This window comes from Pseudoliparis swirei, chromosome 23 (genome assembly GCF_029220125.1).
Source record: "Pseudoliparis swirei isolate HS2019 ecotype Mariana Trench chromosome 23, NWPU_hadal_v1, whole genome shotgun sequence".
In the NCBI taxonomy this organism is placed as follows: Eukaryota; Metazoa; Chordata; class Actinopteri; order Perciformes; family Liparidae; genus Pseudoliparis; species Pseudoliparis swirei.
The window spans coordinates 6,179,860-6,197,033 of NC_079410.1; the positions used below are offsets into that span (position 1 = coordinate 6,179,860).

Here is a 17,174-nt window from a genome sequence, read left to right on the forward strand (position 1 = left end):
CACACGGATACACACAGAGACACACAGGGATACACACACGGAGACACACACAGAGACACATAAACACACAGAGACACACAGGGATACACACACGGAGACATACACACACACACACAGACACACACACACACACACACAGAGACACACACACGGACACACACACACACACACGGAGACAGACACACAAACACACAGAGACACACACACGGACACAGAGACACACAGACACACACACACACAGAGACACACACACGGACACACACACACACACACGGAGACAGACACACACACACACAGAGACACACACACGGACACACAGGGATACACACACACACACACACACACACGGAGACACACAGACACACACACACACACACGGACACACAGGGATACACACACACACACAGACACACACGGATACACACAGACACACACACAGAGACACACACACACACACAGAGACAGACGCACACACACACGTTAGCGTTGCCCCCCGATCTAACGATGACCACGATGCAGGACGAGCGATCCCGGTTCACGTTGCCCGAAATAAAAATGTCCGCGACGACGTCAGCGGTGCTAACGCGCTGCGTTCTCCGCCACACGTAAGAAACGGAACGCGTAGCTCCGGCGGCGTGATGAGTAACGCCCTCGCGTCGAACGAGCCACGTCCACTCCACGCCCTGCTGGTGGACGACGACGTGAAGTAGAAAGAGAGAGAGGGCGGCGACAGGAAGAGCGCCGTCTCTTAAACGGGACCCGAGTCGCTGCGTAACCGCGGGGACGAGGAAGATCCGACGTCGTCTTCATTCTTACCCTCTACTCGTTGCTCACAGGTCAACGGCGAGTTGAACGAGTGGCGGGTGGCGTTTGGGTTGGACGTGTCCGAAAAGCTCCGACGAACAACGCGAGTCAAACTGGTAACCAAGACGACGGAGACGCAGCCCGACGGCTAATTCTGACACCACCGGGTGTTGAAAACGTCTCCAACTCTGACCTCTGACCCACAACACTCAAAGCACGTGAAGGCCACTCCCACAACGTGCACGTTTAAAATGGAGCGCCACAGAGAACACATGGACACCTGGAAGACGCTGCAGAGGAAGTCAGAGGAAGACTGGAGCGCTAGAGGTCAAGGGTCATGCTAACGTATAAAAGTAACGGCTGGATTCTGCTGGCATCTGACGTGTGGATATTGCGTGACGGTGATAATGCCGATTGCTCAGAAAGGAGACCAGGAAGCACTTTCCCTGCAGAGGACACGCCCCCTAAAGACAGACGCCGGTCCAGAGACGCAGGAGGAGGCGGAGCTCTGGGACCGCCGGATTCAGGTTCGGCTTTGGCGAAGCAAACAAAAAATGGCGTTGTCTTCTCCAATGAGTTTCCACAGGTTTTGATAACCGGCTTCTGGCTCACTGAAGTGTGTGTGTGTGTGTGTGTGGTCACAGTTCTGGACGTCAGCATTTTGAAAATACGCTCGTTTAGGAAACATCAATGCCAGCGGAGACTCGGTCGGTTCCAGCACCAGGATTAGGAAAAAGGGGGATGAGGGGGAGGGGCTTAAAAAGCAGGGTTCGTACACATGTTGACCAATGGAATTCCAGGACTTTTAACCAAATTTCCACGACCAAACTGAAATCTGGGTGTGTACATGAAAACTTTTTGAAAATGTAGTATTCAAACAATGAAAATTACAAAGCATACAATGTACATTAAATGAAACAAATGAATGAGAGACAACAGTTTGATTAAAAGAATAAACATTACTATACATGTTTATTCTTAGAAACACTTATATAAATGTTTATTCTTTTAATCAAACTATTATCCTTTATGTGCAAATCTGTTTGGACTTGGCCTACGCCGGCTTATAATTTGAGAGTCTTCCTTTCAAAAACATATGAATTATTTTAAACTCTGCGTAAATGAACACGTGATTATAAAAAATTTCCATGACTTTTCCAAAACTTTTGTGATTTAAGTTTTTTCCGTGACTTTTCCAGGCCTGGAAATTACCATTTTAAAATTCCATGACTTTTCCAGGTTTTCCATGACCGTACGAACCCTGAAAAAGGACCCCTGAAACATTGAGATGAAGACTTCTTTCACGATATGTCTCTATGTGTGTGTGTGTGTCTGTGTGTGTGCGTGTGTGTGTGTGTGTGTGTAACAGCCTTTTCTCTCCAAAGTGCAAACCATACGACCTTCCTGCCCCGTGGTGCATACAGTCGTCGACTTCTATGTTGCCAAAGGCAATTATTTGTTTCCATGTACATATTGAAAGGCGCTTAAGATTATTTTCATCTTGCTCATGGAGAAAAACAAATGGGTTATATCTTATATATATATATACCTGTACATATATATACATCTACACAGATACTGACTTTTAAAGGGTTTCATTCCAAAAAACAAACCGTCCCTTTGAGAAAGAAGTAGTTAAACTTCAATAAGCATCTAAAAAATACATTTCTATCAAAAAAAGTTCTAGTATCAAATAAAAAAAATAGTGTTAAAATATTGGAAAGATCCGCCTCGACGCCGCTTTCTAATCGACAGATAGTCGTGGTCGAGGGCCCGCCGCCACCTCCGTATTCAGATCCTTCTAACGCCGATAATCAGGACGATACGCTACGTGTTAATGTCGGAAAGGAAACGTACGATTATGTAAATCTAGTCTTCAGACAAACGACCCGTGTTTCAATAAGAAGAAAGCAGGTTCAACTCCTTAAGGGTGGATTCAGCCCGTTATGTGGGAATGAAGCTCCCTGGTGTGTGTGTGTGTGTGTGTGTGAGCATCAACCCGGCTACATTGTTGATGTTCCCTCGTGTTTGAAACGCCCGTGGAGAAGCGGTGAGGTTCCAGCTCGTTCCCCAATCTGCAGCGCGCCGAGTGAACGCGCTCTTATTTTGTTAACCCGGTTCCTTCGGCGGGAAAATCTCTCGCTGGCAAACTAACCGAACGTTTGCATCTTTTCTAAGCACGAAGGGGACGTAATTGGATTGGAAGACTCCGACGGGGGGGGGGGGCCTCCAAATCAAACGGATCGAGCCGTACGGCTGCACCGCTCGCCCCTCGGATCCCCGTGGAATCCGGACCCGGCTGCTCAGAAAAGGTGTTGATTGGTAACAATACACTCTAAACTGGTAAGAACTGGCCAGGAAACAGTTTCGGCACCAGAATCTGCAGATTTTTTTTTTTTTAAACACGTCTGGTTGCGCACGCGTGTGGCGCTCGCCGAGACGCAGGCACAAAGAAAACAGCTGCGTTGTGTCGCGGGCGACGGACGCACGGTGTGTGTGGGGGGGGGGGGGGGGTCACTGAGGCCTCTTGGTCGCGCGCGCGGGAGACTGCGTGCTCGCCGACAGCTTCCGGGAAGACGGCGTCCTCTCGAGAGGCTTCTTCCCGTTGGCGGGAGACGTGAGACTCGCTTCGGACGTGGAAGACTTGGACTTGCCGACGTTGAGCAGAGCGCGGCCGAGCGAGCCGGCGGGCTTGGAGGACTCCTTCGCCGCCCCCCCGCGGGCCTCGGTGACGTCTCCGGTCTTTCCCGAATCGCCGCCATCCTTGGCCGGTCCGTTCTGCCGGCACGTCCTCTCCGAGGCTTTCTTCCCGAGCGGGGCGCTCTTCCCCAGATCGGCCGACCGGCGGCTTTCCCTCTGCCGCAGGGCGCTCTTGAAGAAGGACAGCCCCTTTTCCTCGGGCTTGCCGCCGCGGTTGGACACGCTGGGCGAGCGCAGGCTGGCGACGGAGGAGCTGCTGCTGGAGCTCCTCACCGACCGCCTCTCGGGCCGCACGCCGCCGCCGCCCTCGCCGCTCTTGGCCGGCGAGCAGCGGGCGACCGAGCTGCCGCGCAGGCCGCCGACCAGCAGGCTGGCGTGCGCCGCCTCTCGGCCGCAGCTCCTCTCCAGCAGGCGCCTCCGGCCGCCCGCCGAGCTCTTCTCGGGGACGCCGGCGGCGTTCTGCTTGGCGGTCGGCGAGGACCGAGGCGTGGAGCGGACGAGCGGCTTACGCTGCGGCGCCGCGGCCTCCTTGGTTCTGGAGGGAGTCCCGCAGGGCGGAGACGGGCTTTTCTTGGCACTTGCACTCTTGTCTTTAGCGGCGCTCTCCTTTTTGCCTTTCGCCGGCGTGCCGGACGGCGTCTCGGCGGCGGCGGCGCCGCTCTTATGGGCGGAGCACAAACGCTTCTTGGACGATTTCTCTTGCTCCGCCCCGGCGGCGCTCTTGGAAGAGCTCGAGCTCTCCGGCTTCAGGGCGAACCCTCCGAGGCTGCTCTTGCGCTTCTGCTCCTTGGGGGGCGGGGCTTGGGCGGGCGGGACGTTCTGGTCGAGCGCCGTCGCCTGGTTGTTGTTTTCCGTCGCCTCGTCTTTGGCGCCCTTCCTGTCCGCCGGCGCGGGGGCCCTGCGGTACGTCGCGTCCAGGAACCCGGAGTTGTCGCCGCCCTCCGCCGCCGTGGAGACGGGGGTCCGGCCGCCGAAGTGGCGCTCGTGTCGACCGTAGCTGCCGAAACAGGAAGTGGACACCTTGTCGTCGCAGGCCTCTCCGATGCGCTCCAGCGGAGGGGAGCCGCGAGAGTCCAGGGAGAAGCGGGAGGGCGAGCCGGACCTCATGTGCAGCTTGGCGGAGAGCGACCACGACGGCTTCAGGCCGCCGGACGCCAGAGGGCTCGCCGCCGACGACCGGGAGGACGAGCTCTGAGGCTGGATGCTGCGCACGAAGGGGCGGACCGAGAATCCTCCTAAAGGCAGAGAAAGGCGTCGCGTCATCACTTCGGTTTGATATCCAAGAGGCATTGAAAGCCAGATTGAAGGGAGATTTATTTTCCCAGTTATTATTCCGGTGCTCTGCGGTTGGGAACTGGTTCTCAGGTTTCTTCCCAATCAGCTGAAATCTCACCGCCACAACGACCGCGAGCAATAAACGATGACTTTGTGAAGAACAGATGTAGAAAACAAATGTTTAGACGTTCAAATTAAGAGATTTTGTTTTAAATGGTTGAAAAGCTTAATACATTACATTATCCATCATGATAAATGTGAGGGAAGCAGTTGTAGGTTTTTTGGGAGAATTTGCTGAGTCGGGAGGGTTAGACAGAGCATACTTTTATATTCACCACAAACAGAAGCCCAAGCCAACATCCATCTGGATCTGGATTCACTCGCTGTGTCAGCGCACCCAGAGTGGATCCAGTCGGACGTGATGGCACGCGGTGCATCACGGTAAGATCCTCCCCTTTTTAAAAATGAATAATGGAATGAGGTCGAGGAGGGAGAGTGTAAACGTCTCTGGGAAACCTGGGTGGTATCTTCTGCTTCCAACAGAAACACCATCAGTGGAAGGAGAGTTGCACAAAGGATTTAGGTTTTTAAAGAAGTAAAGAAGCAACGGCGTCTCCTTTTTTCCGTAATTTTAGTCTGTAACTCCCCAAAGTGTTGTTTTTATATTCGTTTAAAAAAAGTTCCATTCTCATCTGGTGGATGGTTGGTTTTGCTTTTCCAAAAGATTAAAGTCACAAGCTAACTCTGAACCTTTGTGCTTCTGTTAGAGCTACAACACTTAAAGTAAGCCGCCGTTCCTGTGCAAAGAAAATGTCAACAAACAAACAAACAAACAAAAAACACACAAACAAACACAACCCGGCGCCCGCGGGCGTCGTCTCACCGTCGTCTTCGCTGCGCTCCAACGGAAACTCCACCGACTCAGCCAGCGACGCCAGGGAGGTGCGTCTGGACGAGGCCCCGGAGGCCAGGCTGGCCGGCCGGCTGCCGGGCAGCCTGTTGACCCAGTGGTCACACAGCGACGAGCTGGTGGAGCCTGAGGAGGAGCCGACCAATCAAAACGCTTGAAACGCTTCGGAGGGCACGGCGCCGCGTGACATTTGAGATTCCCCATAAAGTGGGAGATGTGTGATGGATACACGCACGTGGAGACAAGAAAGCCGATTCTCATCCTCCGTCACGATGGAGCCGTCGTGTTCCGACGTTTATGTTTATGCAGATGTTGTGATAAAACTACACGCAATGCGACTGAAAAATGTGAAATACGGGGAGTTATTTGGCAGGAGGGAGGAGACGAACACTGACCGGCGACCGAGCTGTTGGCCGACCACGAGGGGATCACGGTCCTCCGCTGGTAGAACAGTATGTAGGCCGTCTGCTGGCACACGTCGTCGTCGGCAACCGGGGAAACCTCGCTGTCGTCGAAGCAGTACCACTGACCGTCGATGGAGTTCTTGCAGTAGGCTGTGAGAGCAAAGGGGGCGGGGTCAGATGGACGCCGCGGTCGTATTCTCGCACGGCGTTTGAAACCCGGGGACGCTCGTCCGCGGCGTTACCCGTGTAGTGGCCCCCGTGCATGTTCCCGTGGTGGTTGCACACGGCGTACAGGTCGTACAGGTAGTCGTCGGGGTTCCTTCCCAGGCCGTAGGGCCGCCTCCACGGGGACCAATGGGAGGGCAGACTCCAGCTGCTCTGGCTCCTCTTCACCACGTGCGGCGCCATGTCCATGCCCATCAGCGGGAAGCGCACCATGTTCTGCATCTTCACCCGCCGGTCGCCCTCCTGGAAGAACAGAGGCCAGGAGCAACACTTCGGTATTCAGGGGTCGGCTGCAACTTGTTTTTAGAGGCCGACGTGTCACACGCTGCCAGGCAGAAGCAGGAAGTCGACATTTATTTGGAGTTTGATGAAAAAGTAGACAGTACGACAATCGTGACCAAGGACTTTTAGCTGCGGGACTCAGTGTTTTGGGTGCCAGCCAGATCTTTTCCTACATTTAACCCTTGTGTTGCCTTAGGGTCAATTTGACCCGAATCAATATTATACCCTCCTGCCGCCTTAAGCTTAATTCAATGTTTAATGTCGGTGTTCTTTCTGTAGTCAACAAACAAACATAAAGTGCCTCACACTTAAACTTGGAAAACAATATTAATTCTAATAATTTTCTGGAGGTTTTAATTGCTGGTGTCAAATTGAACCCAAAGGGTAAAATATGTTAGTAAATATAAAGGTAACAGGAGGGTGAAACATTGAATCGGGTCAAAATGACCCGAAGGCAACAGGAGGGTTAAGATAAAATGAGTCAAACATATAAAAGGATAATAGAATGAAATCTCATAAGAAACACCCCGAGCGGGACTGGGCATCGCTGTAAATGTTTTTAAAGCTCGCACGGTGTCAGAGCTTCTGAATCAATAAAAACATTGTTTGTGGAGCCGAGTGTTTACAATGCATGCCAGGTACCCGCCACGTCGCAGGTTTGATTCCCGGCCTCAGGGCCTCTGTTGCACGTCAAACCTTTATGTCCTTGACAGCAGATGCAGCTCCACGTGTGTGTGTGTGTGTGTGTGTGACCGGTGGTCGAGCTCACGTACCTGTCTGAACCTCTTGAGATGCAGTATGAGCACATCGGGCAGCGTCCACAGGCTCAGCTTGATGCGGCCCTGCTGCAGCTGCTTGCAGTGGGGACAGCGCCAGGCATCGTCTGGGGCCAGCTGAAACACACACACACACACACACGGCGGCCATCAGGGGCGAGCGCCAGAACCACAGAGTATGTGAGGGCCTGCGCTCAGTATTTTCTTTCCTAACATGGCATTGGAAGTCAAACACACAGTGAAAACCACAGAGTGAAAGGCTGTTGGGATGTCAGCTGAGGAAGGATGAACCGCTGAGGAGGAGGAGGAGCCAAATGTGAGGCTGCGAATTCAAGCTGGATCGTCGATAGCAGGGGTCGGGAACCGATGGCTCGCGAGCCATATATGGCTCTTCCGGTGACGGCATATGGCTCCCAGACAATTTTGAGTTGAAAAAAAAATAAAAAATCTCCGCCCGCCCCCCTGTAATTTTCTCTATCGCGCCAGATGACAGCAGAAGTAATTTAAGGTCCTTTTCTTAAAGCTGTCTTTGTTCTTTTATTAAACTAAACGTCTGTTATTGACCGTATCTACACAACAGCATGTCTCTACGTGTCGCGTTAACACTTCTCGGCTCGCCGCAGAGCTCCGATGCCGGCGCACATCGGGGTGGAGCAAAGAAAAAGTCCCCCCCCCCTAGCATCATGCAACACCAGAAGTCGCATTAAAAGCAAGACACATTTAATTTATTATATGTTAAAAAATACTATATGGCTCTCAATTAAATATATTTAGAAATATTTGGCTTTTATGGCTCTCCCAGTCAAAAAGGTTCCTGACCCCTGGTCTAAAGTAACCAGTAACCAGTGGGTCACCTGCTCCTCCTTGGTGTAGAGCTGGAAGCACTGGGCCAGGGTGCAGGCCTGCGGCTGGTGATGCTGCTCCCGGTGCAGATACACACTCTCAGCATCGGGGATGTACTCCTCCTCCGTGTGTCCGAACAGACTGCAACACATCACAGTCATACAATTATTCATCATAATATGAACTGGGATAACTAGGTATTGTCTCCCCATGTTGCCGAAGAAAACCCAACGAGATCAAGATGTGACTTCCCTCCGACGGCGCGTGTTAACCACATGAAGTAATTAGCCCGAGTGAGGAAAGGAGAGCGGACATGTTGTTGGTCGCGTGGGCGGAACTTCAAACTGTTTACTTTGTGGTTCAAAACCACGAGCGTCTCAAAGTAGGAAAATGTTCCGGTAGATTAAAGCAGCTAGATTTGTCTAAATGAATAGCAGAGATTCGCTTGTTTGATTTGTCTTTGATCAGATAGTTCCCGTTTTAAAAGGGGGCAGGGATATTATACGCAACAAATGCATATGATTGGTGATTACATGGCACGCCCCGTAAACACTCACAAACACGGTTTGGATTGTTTCTGAAGCTCAGACGCCGTGTTGGCACCAACATGGAAGCATTTTAAACGAGGCCCAGCCCCTCTGGGCGCTTCAGAGCTTCCATTGTATGATCCTTTTATAGGTTTACTCAATTTATCTTAGATGTAAAAAGAAAGCTGGCTTTCACCCAAAGCAATTAGTCACAGCTGAAAATCGTAAAGATTGTAGCTTCTGTGTACTTATCATCAGGCGCCAAATAAAGGGACTTCCTGGTTGTCATTGGATACCTCATACGGCCTGGGAAGAAACCGGTGATGACGACCTGAATGCTATGAACGATTGTCCCGGGTAAAAAAGTTTTTTTTGTGGCCTCGCCTTTAACTGTTTTCCTAACTGGCACGTGCAGGCAGGCAGAGGCACACACACACACACACAGAGTTACACCAAGATTACAGCAAACAGATGTTTTATTCTGGAGATAAAAAGTGAACATATCAATAAGTAATCTTCTTCTTCACTCACTAGTCCTTGGTCTCTTTGTCCCACTCGACCACGATCTTCACGTGTGGCGGCCCCCCCTGTCCACAGGACTTGTACGCTCTGTAGTGGGAACGAATGAGGGACGTTTAGGTGAGATTCCACACGCTTCCACCATCTTTACCAAATGGTTTATGGTCAATTAAATAGTTTAATGACTCTCAAGGAGCAGATATACATTTAAATGCAATATATGATTCTGCAGTTATGGAATTGTGTGTAAAACAGACAATAACATACACAGAGAGAGAGAGAGAGACACAGAGAGAGAGAGAGAGAGAGACAGATTGAGACACAGAGAGAGAGAGAGAGAGAGAGAGAGAGTCTAGCTTCCATGTGAGAACCTATGCATCAGACTCAGTGATGACAAACACAACTTGCTTGTTGCGCCTCGATTGAGCAACGACGCTGTGACTTTGTGTTGCGAGCGAACTGGAATGAGCCGAAACGTGCTGAACTGGCATGTTTGACAAGCAGTCGGCATCATGTCCGGGCACGCCACCGGAGCAGCGGAGGAAAAGACCCGATGAGTTCAAAGAGAAGATGAAGGAGACGGATGTCACTGTGACATCACGCCGTCTTCACCGCGTGGCGCCCGCGGCGGGCCGGTGTTCAGCTTGAAAGGAGCTGAAGTTTGAAACAAGTCACATATCTCACAAATGTTTGATTCAATTTCCACTTTCAACATTTTACTGGCTGTTCTACCTTTTCAACACAAATGGCCGTAAAATGAATTATTTTGCCAATCGGTTGAGATTCAAGGAGACGTGTGTGTGTGTGTGTGTGTGATCAAGAGAGAGTGAGTGAAAGAGAGAGAGCACGAGGGAGAGCGAGAACCAGGGAGAGCGAGAGCGAGAACAAGAGCAAGAGAGAACGAGAGAGAGCGTGAGAACAAGAACGAGAGAAAACAAGAGAGAGCGAGAGCACGAGGGAGAGCGAGAACACGAGGGAGAGCGAGAGATCGAGCAAGAGAGAGAGAGCGAGTGAGAGGGAGAGCGAAAGAAAACGAGAGAGAGAGAGTGAGAACAAGAACGAGAGAAAACGAGAGAGAGCGAGAGCACGAGGGAGACAGAGCGAGCAAGAGAGAGAGCGAGTGCGAGAACGAGGGAGAGTGAGAGCGAGAGAGCGAGCGAGAACAAGAGCAGGAGAAAACGAGAGCGAGAGCACGAGGGAGAGCGAGAGAGCGAGAACAAGGGAGAGCGAGAGAGCGAGCAAGAGAGAGAGAGCGAGTGCAAGAACGAGGGAGAGCGAGAGAGAGAGCGAGAGAAAATGAGAGAGAGCGAGAGAACGAGAACAAGGGAGAGCGAGAGAGCGAGCAAGAGAGAAAGAGCGAGAACGAGGGAGAGTGAGAGCGAGAACAAGGGAGAGCGAGAGCGAGAGAGCGCGGGAGAGCGAGAACGGGGGAGAGCGAGAGAACGAGAACGGGGGAGAGCGAGAGAACGAGAACGGGGGAGAGCGAGAGAGAGAGATATTGAGAGAGCGTGAGCGATGGAGCGATGGAGACGGCGTGTGTTCTGTCAAAGACCAGATGAATGCAGACGTGGTCTGAAGCAGGAGAACCGACCTCTCCACGGTCGGGTGACACAGCGGCCGCTCGTCTTGGGGCAGGAGGTAGGTGATGCCGACCACGCCGACCACCCGGAGGCTGAAAGGTCCCACCTGTGCAGAGGGGCGCCACGGTTACGGCGTCCGGCCGACCGACAAAGTGCGACCGGAGAAACGACCGGAAGGCCCACGCGCCGCTTCTCTCGGCGCCCGGTTGGCCTCCTGGATCTGCCTGTAATTTCCCGCTTGCGGGATCAATAAAGTATACATCTATCTATCTATCTACCTGGATGTAGACCCCCGGCCTCAGGAGGTGGCGCATCTTCTCCAGGATCTCCTTCTGCAGGGCGTCCCAGGTCACCGTGCGCTCCATGTACAGGACGAACGGCAGGCCGAACCTACGGCAACGGCTTCATGAGCTGATGGTGTGGATCGCGTGTTCTTCTTCACACACGTTCTGCTGTATGCGTCTTATCCTCTACTGGTTGTTATTACCTTCGCATTGAAAATGCGGAAAGTTTTGTTTTGATCGCCGCGTATTTATTTGTATGTGCGTTATTCGCCTAACTCAAAAAGTATTAAACCGAATCGCATGAAATTTGGTGGGATGATTGGTTATTATCCGGGGACAATTTGATTAGATTTTGGGATCGATCGGGTCAAAGGTCAATGTCATGGAAAGGTCAAAATCTTCTTTTTACCATAGCACGGTCAATTTTTATCCAATTGGCATGCAACTAATGCCAAAATGTTCATAATTCAATGCCCAATCTTGTGATATGCGAAGGTATGCGCTCTACCGAGTGCCCGTTCTAGTTTATTTATTTATTTATTTATTTGTATGCGTGTTACTCGCATAACTCAAAAAGTATTAAACCGAATCGTATGAAATTTGGTGGGATGATTGGTTATTATCCGGGGACAATTTGATTAGATTTTGGGATCGATCGGGTCAAAAGTCAAGGTCATGAAAAGGTAAAAATCTTCTTGAATCGCATGAAATTTGGTGGGATGATTGGTTATTATCAGGCGACCATTTGATTAGATTTTGGGTTCTAGTTAGCATCTGTAGTCCCTTGACAGACCATAATACACATAGAACAACTAGAATGGGCACTCGGTAGAGCGCATACCTTCGCATATCACAAGATTGGGCATTGAATTATGAACATTTTGGCATTAGTTGCCAATTGGATAGAAATTGACCGCGCTATGGTAAAAAGAAGATGTTGACCTTCTCATGACCTTGACCTTTGACCCGATCAATCCCAAAATCTAATCAAATGGTCCCCGGATAATAACCAATCATCCCACCAAATTTCATGTGATTCGGTTTAATACTTTTTTAGTTATGCGAGTAACACGTATACAAATAAACAAACAAATAAATAAATGCCGATCAATTTTCAATGCGAAGGTTAGCTGTGTCGGTACAATCTGGTACAGAGCATTAAATAGTGACATTTATGATTCAACTGTATACACGGTCCCTTTTAGATAAATATAATATTAATATATATTAATATTAATATTTCACCAGGAAGCTTTGACCCATTAACTTACATTTTTTTGAAGTGAATATTGTATCATGATAATTCTCCCTCATCTTTATTATTGAATTAAATAATAGTAGCATACTTAGTTTTGGTTTCATTCATGCTGTGATCTAAAAAATTATCTTTCTTTTTTTATATATTGTCTGTCACTGTTTTATGTTGTATTGTCTTAAACTTTGTGTAATGTGCGGAAGGAGATTTGTAACCTCACTGAGGCATTTCCTGGTCAAATAAATTAAAATAAATTTAAAATAAATGTATAATACATTTAAAATAAATTTATAATAAATTTAAAATAAAATAGAAATTGACAAATAAAAAGGTCATGCGTCTCGCGTAACATAATATTGAGATAGCCGTACCTCTTTCCCTGGTGGCCGGAGCAGGCCCTGTTACACACCAGGAGGATGATCTTCTCTGGTCCCAGGTTCTTATTGGGCGACGCCGTTAAAGGCGTTGTGGCCCCTTGCATGAAGGACGACGTCCTGCTGATTTCTGTCCCGTATTTCAAGTTGTTATGATTCAGGTTGGCCAGAAGACTTCCTGCGAAAGAGACAAACCCGTCTTGATATATTCCCTTTCCGTACATTTAAAAATAATCTGAAGATTGGCAAAAATATGAAGTCCAAAGTACCTCTTTTTGTGCGTATTGTTTCCAGTTTGAAGGTCTCCGGGGTCTCAAAGGCGAATATGGAGTCGCTCTCCTGAATGATCTCAAGATCGTCGTCGTCATCGCAGAATGAACGATGGAAACCGTCGTAGTACATTTCGGTCAACACAAACTGAAAGAGAAGAAGAAAAGAGTACATACATTTTTTTTTTTAAAAGCTTGTGTCCAGTTTAACATTTGAAAAAGTGTCAGCTGGAATCAACGTGAGCGCTCGGTTGTTGCAGCTCAAAGGACGACTGTTTTAAAAAAATTCTTGAGTCCACTTTATAAAGAAAAGAAAAAGAAATGAGGTAGAAGAGTCTTTAGGGGCCGTGAGCTAACATTGAGGCTGGACCAGAACCTCAGTGAGAGACCCGGAGCGGATGAGAGGGGAATAGTACCTGGTCCATTGGGATCTTGGTCTCACGTGACACGGCGTCTCGGAGGCGATAGACGGTGCTGTTGAGGGGAGCGGCGACTCCGATCCTCATACAGTGAGAGTACTTCCCCTGGAACACCACCGTCACGTACAGGGGCCTGGCAACGACAGGTCACGCACATTTAAAAACAACAACACACTCTTTTCACGTACATTTAATCAAGCAAGGCTGCTCCGGCTTTAAAGACGTGACTCACGTGTATTTCAGTGGAAAGGTGTGTGAAACGTGGTTTTGACACTCCTAAAAGTGATCAAATTCCTCCTGCACCCTAACCCCCCCAACACACACACACACACAGACTCCAAACAGGTTACATTCCATCTCCTGTAACAACGCATGGGGAGTTCTCGTAAACTCAAATGGTGTCAACCCTTTGAAGAGCTTCAGTAAATCTCTCGCTTGCTTAAACGGGAGACAAAGACAAAACAACTTTTTCTTTCTTTTTTTTACATTTCATGAAGTCATTTATGAACTTGTGAATTGTTTACTTTAGTTACGCACACGGGGGTTACCGTATAAAGCGCATAGAGCAGGAATATGGAGGCAACATGCGACTCACCGTGTGTGCGGCAGTGGGATCGGGAGCGAGATGCAGAGGAAGGGATCGAACGTATTGCTTTGCTTTTGGCAATGTGGGCAAGTGAGAGAAGACCTGTTGGGAGACACATGTGTTCCCTTCATACAATGTGTGGAAGGAAAGACTAAAAAGCATTTTTATTTGATATTAAAGTGTACCTGTACTGAGCTTGAAATAATTCTTGGACAAAGGACCCGGCGGAGAGGGGGGGGGATGGCCCCTCTAAGCTGTGATCGTCCTCTTCTATCGGGGGCTGAAACAAACACAAACAGGTTTTACTGGTCAGATGGAGAAGTCGTAAACAATGCCGGTCGATCAGGTTCCACTCCGGGGACTGAGGAGGACAAACAAGACCGGGCAAGTCGAGATGAGCAAGAATGTGAATGTGGCTCATTTGTAAAGATGCACCGAGTGACCAGAATAATTTAAAACACCAGTTATAACACAACGAAACAAAAACTTTCTATTTGTCGTTTCCTTTGGGGCAGTGTGCCACGTGCGATCCCTGCCGTTTAATAAAAACAACAACAACAACAACACCCCGATGCCACCGCACCTTTATAGCAGGCCTGCTGTTGGGGTTGACGGTGTTGAGGTCCTCGTGCACTCGGTCCAGCAGCCACAGCAGGAACTCCTGAGCATCGTGCTGAGCGTTCCCTTTGAACTGGGTGGCATTCTTCGACACGGCATTCTGCAAACAAACAAAGCGTGAGGGTCAAACAACGTCAACATCTCAGCACTACGTTCAGAATCAGGACTCTTTTTTATTGGTATTTATGTGTTCATATGCAAGGAATGCGTCACAGACATTAACATCAACAACAATCAGAGGTGCCATCTTCAAAACAAAGTAGAGATCAACAAGCCGACGATGTTCTCACGGGAGAATGAACCTGTCAAAAATATGTGTTGTTGTCATTTTTATTGTGGATTTAAAAATATTGTTTTTAAGTTTTATATTAGGAAACAAAACAATGGATTTATCCTTCTGTTTTTTTTTTTTTTAATCGATTGAAAAAGAAAAGAACCAGTCCAAGTCAGTTCAAAGTGACGAGTGTATTCAAAGTGAACAGTTACATGTATTTAAAGAGAAGAGTTGAGTGGTGTGCAGGAGAGTGACCGGGAGTAAGTTGTCCCGGGATGACAGTCAGGTGGTCATGAAGTGGATTTTTATAAATAACCATAACTTATGTCACTTGTACAGTCGGATTCCTCCTGATTTACCTTCGCATTGAAAATGCGGAAGGTTATGTTTTGATCGCCGTGTATTTATTTATTTGTATGCGTGTTCCTCGCATAACTCAAAAAGTATTAAACAGAGTCGCACGCAATTTGGTGGGATGATTGGTTATTATCCGGGGACCATTTGATTGGATTTTTGGGATCGATCGGGTCAAAGGTCAAGGTCACGAAAAGGTCAAAATCTTCTTTTTACGATAGCGCGGTCAATTTCTATCCAATTGGCATGCAACTAATGCCAAAATGTTCATAATTCAATGTGATATGCGAAGGTATGTGCTCTACCGAGTGCCCGTTCTAGTTTACCTTGAAGTCCCTGCTGTGCTGCGGGGTGTACTCGAAGGTCCACAGAGCCCTCATGAGCCCCGACAGCTGCTCCGTGACCTCTCCTTTGGACAGGGGACCCTTCTTCTGCAGATGCACTCCGTTCACCTTCGGTCTGCCCCCCTCCTCCTCCTCCTCCTCATCCCCCTCTTCCTCGCCCTTGTAGTGCTCCAGGACGAGGTACTCGGCGAAGAGCTCCGTGTTGCTGAGACACTGCAGCACCGCGTTCATGAAGCAGGTGTTCCCGTGGTTCTTGAGGCCGGACACTCCGGGCACCCGGTCCCCGGACAGGAAGCCCGCGAGGTCCCCGTCGTCCACGTCTTTGCTCCCGGGCTCAAAAGTGGAGAAGCCGCCATCGTCTTTCTCGTCCTCCGCCTGCACTTCGGATCCAAAGTGGGACAACGCCGTCAGGGTCCGGAGGAAGCGGCTCATGAAGCTGCCCACGGAGCGCACGGAGCCGCGGCGGAAGAGCTTCTTGCTGAAGCTGGACTTCTTGTCCTTGGTCGCCGCTTTGCAAGACATGGTTCCCCGTTTCACGGGCGCTTACAACTCAAGACGTGCAGCTGCTGTGAAGAAGATAAAGAGGAGGAGGAGGAGGAAGAAGAAGAAGAAGAGCCATCTCCACGGCTGCTTTCTGCGGCTCCATCTCACACCGCGCAGTCAGCAGTGACTGCGCGCGTTAGCTGACCGCGGTGATGCCATTTCAGTCGAGGTGTCTTCTTCCGAAGCATGCAAACTAATGTCACTTGGCAGGTAACGTTAGCATTTCGTGCACACACACAAAAAACCGCACGCGGCTAATTACCTAATTAAATAAGTAGCGTAACACAAACATCGCTGCGGTCGGTTGTTTATGTAACTTGCTCCAGCCTCGTTTCTCGGGGTTTGCTGCCCCGACTGCGATGCATCAACCTCGGCTACGCTGAAGGCGAAGGCAGCGGAGTTAGCTGCTCAGCTAACGCTGGCGCTCGCTACAATAACAACAAGAGCAGCAGGAACAGCACGCGACCCGGCTCGGCCGACATGTCCACGTCCACCGGAAGCTGGTAGTCCGCCATGGTTTGCAGGGGACGGCAGTTGGAGTGGAAAGTGTGTCCGAAAGTTGGTCGCGCTCACATGTGTCACATATTCAGAGGCTCATTCGGGCTAAGCTAACAACAGAATCGTTTTCGCTTCTTCTTCTTCTTCTTCGTCTTGTTCGTGTTTGTTTTGGCAGCTGAGCGAGCTGCTGGACGGCCACGCCACCGCCACCTGGTGGACTGGAGGGGAAACAGCAGCCTGGCAGGAGTGCAGCCAAATGCAGTCTTGTTTTTAGTTTTTAAACGTTTAAGTTTATACCTAGCCGGACATTTGAATGGGTAATAATTGTACATACGGATGAATAAACAAATGTGTATTTATTTAAATTGGATTTTTTACAGCTTGCATTACTTTAAGGAAAGACATGGCGCCTTATCGCCCAATCTCAATTAATCTCAAATAATGAATTGCCATTAAAGCTACAAAAAGTAATGCTCTCCAGTTTGTATATAACCCATGTAATGTTGCGTTA

At 49.4% G+C, this 17,174-nt stretch overlaps 1 protein-coding gene across 1 annotated transcript; it reads right to left on the reverse strand.

Annotated features, from left to right (window-relative positions):
• Positions 1–222: 222 nt before the first annotated feature.
• On the reverse strand, positions 223–16,788 carry usp31 (ubiquitin specific peptidase 31). The gene is made up of 16 exons (XM_056407174.1): positions 15,605–16,788; positions 14,616–14,750; positions 14,218–14,312; positions 14,042–14,134; positions 13,444–13,579; positions 13,028–13,175; positions 12,756–12,936; positions 11,124–11,235; positions 10,857–10,951; positions 9,278–9,355; positions 8,231–8,360; positions 7,374–7,493; positions 6,336–6,561; positions 6,085–6,243; positions 5,663–5,815; positions 223–4,739 (listed from the first exon to the last, which is right to left on the reverse strand). Exons 1-16 carry the CDS (start codon positions 16,142–16,144, stop codon positions 3,319–3,321), a joined length of 3,822 nt encoding a protein of 1,273 aa, XP_056263149.1. The 5' UTR covers positions 16,145–16,788; the 3' UTR covers positions 223–3,318.
• Between the last annotated feature and the right edge of the window lie 386 nt (positions 16,789–17,174).

What these genes read in the sequence shown, in the direction of transcription:
- usp31 (XM_056407174.1), bottom strand. Translation starts at nt 16,144, where the DNA reads ATGTCTTGCAAAGCGGCGACCAAGGACAAGAAGTCCAGCTTCAGCAAG. An exon ending in TTATTTCAAGCTCAGTACAG is followed by an intron (nt 14,135 to 14,217) that starts GTACACTTTAAT and finishes GTCTCCCAACAG; the next exon opens with GTCTTCTCTCACTTGCCCAC. An exon ending in GCACGGGGGCCACTACACGG is followed by an intron (nt 6,244 to 6,335) that starts GTAACGCCGCGG and finishes TTGCTCTCACAG; the next exon opens with CCTACTGCAAGAACTCCATC.